The sequence below is a fragment of the Arachis stenosperma genome, chromosome 1 (assembly GCF_014773155.1).
Source record: "Arachis stenosperma cultivar V10309 chromosome 1, arast.V10309.gnm1.PFL2, whole genome shotgun sequence".
Lineage (NCBI taxonomy): Eukaryota > Viridiplantae > Streptophyta > Magnoliopsida > Fabales > Fabaceae > Arachis > Arachis stenosperma.
In genome coordinates, this window is record NC_080377.1 from 105,453,737 (window position 1) to 105,461,098 (window position 7,362).

General features: G+C 32.5%; 1 protein-coding gene across 1 annotated transcript; it reads right to left on the bottom strand.

The window, feature by feature from the left end:
* Positions 1–2,219: 2,219 nt before the first annotated feature.
* Positions 2,220–7,078, bottom strand: LOC130962136 (serine/threonine/tyrosine-protein kinase HT1-like). Its single transcript, XM_057888241.1, has 3 exons — positions 6,339–7,078; positions 3,783–4,238; positions 2,220–2,732 (listed from the first exon to the last, which is right to left on the bottom strand). The coding sequence occupies exons 1-3, from the start codon at positions 6,720–6,722 to the stop codon at positions 2,481–2,483; spliced, it is 1,092 nt and encodes a 363-aa protein (XP_057744224.1). The 5' UTR covers positions 6,723–7,078; the 3' UTR covers positions 2,220–2,480.
* Positions 7,079–7,362: the final 284 nt, after the last annotated feature.

Genomic DNA, 7,362 nt, shown 5'->3' on the forward strand with positions numbered 1-7,362 from the left:
ATTGAATGTAATATAACAGTTCTGCATTAAAGAAAATATTTTTTTATATTTGCAGTAAATTTTGGTGTAACACAAAGATATTTAAGTTTATTGTTTAAGAATTTTCAGTATATGTGTGTTAATAAGTCTGTATAATTCAAAACTCTTATTCTCCCTCCTCCTCATCTTCTGCTGCTGCTTCTTCTTCTTTTTTTTATCATATCATCATCTTCTTCTTTTTTATTCATTTTTTTCTTGTTTTATCATCTCAAATTTCTTCTTGTTTTACTCTCTTAATAAGAATAAAAACAAAAAAATCAAACAAAGAAGAAGAAGAAACACATAATACTATAAAATTATTCGGAAGATGATGAACTTACATTCATTCAATTAAAAGAAAGAAAGAAATAAGAAAAACAAGAAAAAATACAACATTAGAGGAAATATTTTTCTGTATTTGCAGTAAATTTCGGTGTAATACGAAGATATTTGAGTGTATTGTTTAAGAACTTTCGGTGTTTTTGTACTGATAAGTTCTGTATAATTCAAAACTCTTCCTCTTCCTCCTCTTCATCTTTTACTGCTTCTTTTTTTCATCATCATCACTATTTTCTTCTTCTTTTTTTCTTATTCATCTTTTTATTTTTGTTTTACCTTCTCAAGTTTCTTCTTGTTTTATTCTCTTAACAAGAATAAAAACAAAAAAATCTTATAAAGAAAAAGAAGAAACACATAATGCTGCAAAATTATTTGGAAGAGGATGAACTTACATTCATTCAGCTAAAAGAAAGAAAGAAATAAGGAAAAGAAGAAGAAGAAAAAGAAAAATGCAAAATTATAAGAAACGTTTTTCTGTATTTGTAGCAAATTTTGGTGTAACATGAAGATATTTAACAAGAATAAAAACAAAAAAATCTAATAAAGAAAAAGAAGAAACGCATAATGCTGCAAAATTATTTGGAAGAGGATGAACTTACATTCATTCAGCTAAAAGAAAGAAAGAAATAAGGAAAATAAGAAGAAGAAAAAGAAAAATACAAAATTAGAAGAAACATTTTTCTGTATTTGTAGCAAATTTTGGTGTAACACGAAAATATTTAAGTGTATTATTTAAGAATTTTTGGTGTATATGTGCTGATAAATTCTGCATAATTCAAAACTCTTTCTCTTTCTTCTCCTCAACTTCTGCTTCTTCTTCTTCATCGTCTTCTTATTTTATTTTCTCATAATTCTTTTCGAATTCAGCTTCGCAACTTCCTTCACTTTTCACGATGATTTTGAGGTATTTTGATCTGTTACGGCCCAATCCAGCTGGCATGCTGATTCGGTCCTGCGCACGGGACGACCCGACCCGAGAGGCCGTTCTGCATCCGAGCAGCGACCCGGACACCTCCTCCCCTGCTGCCAACCACATGACAGCTGGGAGAGGAAGCTTCCTGGAAGGAGACCTCTCCTATGGGGCCCGCCCTACTGATAGGGTATATTTGAGGAGGGTCCTACCCCTCCCCCAAGGTACGTCATCACACTCTTTCCACCCAATACTACTTGCTCACTTCTGACTTGGGCATTGGAGTGTCTTTGTAGGTGATACCCCCACCTTTCCACTACTCAAAGAGCTTGTGACCTCACCTACTCGCGTGCCCGATCCAGATCCCAACTTATCCCCACCAACTCACAAGGGAGCAATCTGACCCGTTCGGTACTACAACCAACCAAACATGATCCTTGTTTGAATTTTAAACGTTATAGTTTTGATTGAGAGAGAAGAACTGTTTGCGCTATCAAGACTTAGAAAAGCGTGTGTTTACACGCAATTTAAATTGAGAATTATTTTTATTAAATTTGGGTCAACTTATATAAACTTAGATACCAAAAAAATTTGTATGTGTAAGAACTCTCTTCTACTGCACAATTATTTCTGTTTAATTTGCCTTAGCACAAACATATAGAGCATTATCTATGTTTAGGGCAAGCAATTACTTAGAACTTTTCTTGTTGCTTTCTTAGCATAGCTATCACCAATAATTATTAAAAAATGTTAGAAGGTCATTAGAAGTTATTATTTTTTTATCATTAATTAGTCATTAATATTTAAAAGTATAAGATAAAATATATTATTAGATTATTAAATTAAAATAATTATATTAAAAGAATTAAATTCATGACTAAATAATAAAAAATAATAAATTCTAACATTTCTCAAACACTAACATTTCTCTTAAATCTTAATTATTTTCTCGCACAAGCTTTTTTTTCTTTTTCTTTTTCTTTTTCCTTTCTCCATTAAGTAGTGCTAACGACAACTGTGTAAATTACCGTACTCTCTATATAATCATCAAATTTGACACCACTAACGTTCTTTAAAAAAAAAAGGTGCATAGACAGATCGGAAAGAGAAGAGAATAATTGCATCCATTAATTATTGGAAACAGTTTTGGTTCTTGGGATTGTGTATAAGAAGATTTGATTACGTGACACATGCAATATTGGAAAGAAGGATCCTAAGATTTGGAAGAAGAGGATACATGGCGACAGTTACACTTTGGGAAGCATTTGAGAACCAGATTACGTGGACGACGTGGTTTGTAATTGGTGAAAAATTCAGGATCTTTTTCCAGTGATTCTATGTAGCTCTCCAAAATAGTGACTATCTCATCAAAGTGTGGTCGTTTTTTCGGATTGCTTGACCAGCATTTGTTTATTAGATTACTAAATGCCCATGGACAATCACATGGTAATGGAGGCCTTGCATTCTGCACAAAATCACACGATTCAACAACACAATAGTGAATTTCAAATAGAAAGGAGATAGAGATAGAGCTTGCAACATTAACATATGTAATAAATGAGATGACATTATATTTAAACCAAGAAGTTATTAGTCTAACTGTTGTTTGTTCTTTTCAACACTCATAATTATGAACCACAATTTCTGATCATCTTCTAATTATACTTTGTTTACTATCTAGCACTTCTCTTGATTATATTATATTATACTCGAAACTATATTGTAGGATATTATTGTAGCACTTCTCTTCTCTTCTCTCTCTTTCATTGCATCTATAACTTGTGATATATATTCTGGGCAGTGGGCATGTGGGAGAGAACAGAGAAGGGAGTGGTGGCAGAAATGATTGACTTTGACGAATATGGGCAGCAGATATAGAGAATCTTGAATGTTGTCAAAAGCATAAGGATCATGTGGATGTCATGCGAACCATATATGTATATAGAAAGATTATATTTTTGATGAGGTGTCTTGCACTGGTAACCAAGGATATCACATGCTCTGTTAAAGATCATGTATATACTGATTATGATTATGATAGAGGATAATGAATGAGATTTGCCTAACGCCCTCACATTTGAGAAGGGCACGGGGTACACATTAGCCACCATAGATTAGGGTAGGTAATTATATAACTAATCACTCACTAAGAATGGTCTACTCATTATAAAAACATTATTCCATGATGTTTTAGGTTTAAATTTTATTTGACTAATGTTATTCTTACAATTTCGTAAGCCTAACCTCTCAGTTCATGCTATTATACTTCTAAATGCTTGATCCAACTTAATGGCAATGTTTTCACATTGGTCTGGCAAAGTCACTATGCATATTTGGCATGTTTACTAATCTAAGCACGCCCGAAATTTCATATAACAAGCTCATGTATTTATTTAAGGCAGGTATGTGAAGTAATCATCTGACATATCCATGCAAATGCTAGTTTGCTATGACCATTAATAACATGCTCCACATGGTTAGCATATAATTAAATTTCAAAGCATTAATTAATTACCTTGTGAGTCACTGCAAATGCTGCCTGTTCTGGTGTCATATTCTCAAAGGGTGTTAGTCCTGTTAGAAGCTCCCAAAGAACAATGGCGAAACTGTAAACATCTACTTTCTTGGTATGGTGCTTCTCCTTGATCATTTCTGGCGCCATCCAACGGTAAGTTCCAGTGAACCCTTTAGCACTACCAATCTGGGATTCTAAGCACGAGATCCCAAAGTCTGCTACTTTGACACACATGTCTTCACCCAAGAGAAGATTCTCTGATTTGAGGTCCCTGTGGAGTATGCCCTGAGAGTGAAGGTATTGCATACCCTTGGCAATGTCTAAAGCTAGCTTTAGAACAAGTTCTAGAGGGAGTGAATGTGGTCCTTGCCTTTGAAGGAAGCTTCTCAATGAGCCACCAGCTAAGTATTCTGTGATTATGCAAAATACAGGGGGCTTCTTGCAAGCTCCTACAAACTGTAGGAACAATACATAATAAGTCAATTGAGCAGTTGCAACTACTTGCAAAGTTTGTAGTCTCATCCTTATACACAATTGAGTCCCTAGCCTCATTACCTTCCTATTTGCATACCAATAGCAGTCATATTATAAGGCCAAAATACCGCATTGTCAAATTTTATGAATTCTCCCACTAACAACAATGAACTTGCTTGGGACAACAAAAATAATATAGGAAAATTTCATGTGTGTGCAAATGGGTGTGAGATCCCATACCAATTCATACTCCATTTCATTAAGATGAAATATAAAATTCTCTTTAATCAGTTCTTCAATCTTCAATTAATTAAGATGTGTATTGACAAAAGATAACATAGTTGGTATGTGAATATGATATTCAAACCCAGTTTTTGATATGGCTATCAGCCTGCTACTATGTGAGGAGAAATATGGTATAAGAATGCATATTAACATATGTGTGGGTCCTAATTTACACATCTTCCTTTTTGAAAAAAGTGGTATCCATATATCCTTTAATAAGTGTTCGCGGTTCAATTTAGTTCGATTATTTAGAAAAAAGTCATTCGCTTTACTACTATCTTTCTTTTCAGTTTTTTTAGTTACCAGTTTGTTTGCTTTTTATTTTTTTCGGTTTGATTAATCAATTTTGTTCCATCTGGATCAGTTTTGAACATCCCTATCCTTTAACACCAAGACCCCCAAGTTTATGTATCATTATTCAAATGTATATATTACACCGCTCTAAACCAAAGGCCAAAGTACAATTAAAGACAAGGGAAATGCTACATCATAATTTATGCCTATGAATAGGAAGATAGAGTAGTAAACCAACTAACCATGGTCGGATCTCGACACTTTTGCTAAGTTCCACACATGTAATTGACTAATTGCTAATGACAGGTACACGTTAGGAATTGATGGTAAATAGCTTAAGCCCGTGATTCTCGCAGCCCTTTTTCTATCCATCAGTAAATTCAAGTATACTCTACTCTAATGCAACTCCTTTTCCTGCTTATAACTTGCTTTATCCAAAGTACTACACTACTACCATAATTAAATCGACTATGCTAATTCGTTATTAAAATTAACTATTAATATAAAATACATCTTAAAATATAAATATATATTAAAAATAAATTAAACTATATATATATATATATTTAATTATTTATACAAAAATTTATTGATGATTAATTATAGTATACAAATAATATTTTTTATAATTAAATATACGATATAAAGGAAAACCAATAGTCAACAATATTTTCATATTTACGAAAAAAATTGTATTGTATAACATCTTCGTACTTAGGTTTGGTTTCAGTTTAATTTTGTTTTGAATCCCACAACATGTCATATCATTATTTATAAGATTATATATCATGAATAATAAATTAAATATTAAATTTGTCACTTTAATAATTTTAGCTTAATTTAAATTTTATACAAAACAATAAAATTTAATTAATTTTTCATCAAAATAAAATCATCTCCTTATTAAGATTAATTTTATTTTATCAATCATTTTTAATACAAAATAAAATTTAAAAATAATCCACTTTTTTTACGTATCATATTTAAAACTCTAATGTGTGTAATTAGAAGAATTATAAATAATTCTTAAGAATTTTAAGATAAAAATATCATATATTTATGTTTAATTTAAAATTTAAAAAATTATTTTTAAATAAATTTAATTTTAAAAAATTAAAATACCATCATTTTAATTCTTATTTTTATTTTGAGTATATTTAATTCCCATAAAAATAAAATATGTTAATACTTGAACCACACAACGCTAGAGTAATCTAAAGTTGCTATTGCTGTTAGAAACCGAAGAATACACTCCTGTTGTATGCTTTTGGAGTATTTTAAATATATTTTACTACATATCTATTTATAAACAAATATAATTATTGATTTGTAAATTATTTTTTATGTACATATATTATTTTTTCAAAAAAAACAGCCATTTTTTATATTAATTTATCATCATAAAATAATTAAAAAAATAAAAATCTAATAGAATAAATAATTATCAAATAATATTTAAGAATTTTTGTAGAATCCATTGTATTTGAGAGAGAGAGAGCTTACAGTAATGATATTAGGATGGTGCAAGCGAAAGAGAAGCGCAACCTCAGAAGTGAAGTGGTTCTCAAGCTGAGCAGCCAATTCCTCATCCTCCTCAGGCTGGCTCACAAGCTTGATGGCAACATCGATGTGCTTGTATATCCCTCTGTAGATCCTGCTGTGCCTTCCAGAAGCGAATTTCGAACCTATGAACAGCTGTGACAGATCAGCACTCCATTCCTCTTCTCCCTCTCCTTTAATGGCGGCACCGGACGACACTATGTACTTCGACCATGACACCGCTCTTCTGTATTCTCCCAGCGACAGCCTCCTCCCTCCTCTCCCTCTTCCTCCTGACTTCACGTTGTTCGACATTTCCTTCAACCAGTACAAGTTCTTCATCGCCATCGCCGCTACCTATGATCCCTCTCACACTCACAATCATCAATTTCTTCAACCCTCGCCAAAATGCACACTACATTTTTCTTTCAAGATTATCTTAGGAACGAAACGACGCCGTCGTTGTTCTCTTACTCTTAGGTATATTTATTAATTGTGTATTCTAACTTTTTCCTGCATCCACGGCTACCAGAGAGAAGAGAACAAATTTAGTTTTTTTTTTTTTTTTTTCCTGTTGTTGAAAAGAATGGAATCTTAAATTAAAATCAAAGGAAATGAAAAAAATAAAAAAGGAGAAAAGAATATGGAGAAACGTAGGAATCAGGGAAAAAAAATGAGGGTTGTGGAAAGGGGAGGAAGGGGGAAGAGGGGGAAGAGGGGGGGGGGGGTTAAGAAGAGGTGAATTATTATAAATATATAGGAGGAGAAGAATGAGACGTGTGGTGAGGAGTGAAATAAAGAAAGGGAATAATGGAGGGAAGAGAGGTGGCTGATGTCTCATGTGTGTCTGAGTGTGAAGTCGCAGAAGCGAGGTAGTGTTTGGTGGAGAGACAGAGACAGAAAGACTGAGACTGAGAGACAGAGACTAAGAGACAGGGATTGAAATAAATCTCAATATTCTGTTTGGTGCAAAATGAGAGACAGGAGT

What these genes read in the sequence shown, in the direction of transcription:
- LOC130962136 (XM_057888241.1), bottom strand. Translation starts at nt 6,722, where the DNA reads ATGGCGATGAAGAACTTGTACTGGTTGAAGGAAATGTCGAACAACGTG. An exon ending in ACCATCCTAATATCATTACT is followed by an intron (nt 4,239 to 6,338) that starts GTAAGCTCTCTC and finishes TTGTTCCTACAG; the next exon opens with TTTGTAGGAGCTTGCAAGAA. An exon ending in CATTTGCAGTGACTCACAAG is followed by an intron (nt 2,733 to 3,782) that starts GTAATTAATTAA and finishes GATTTTGTGCAG; the next exon opens with AATGCAAGGCCTCCATTACC.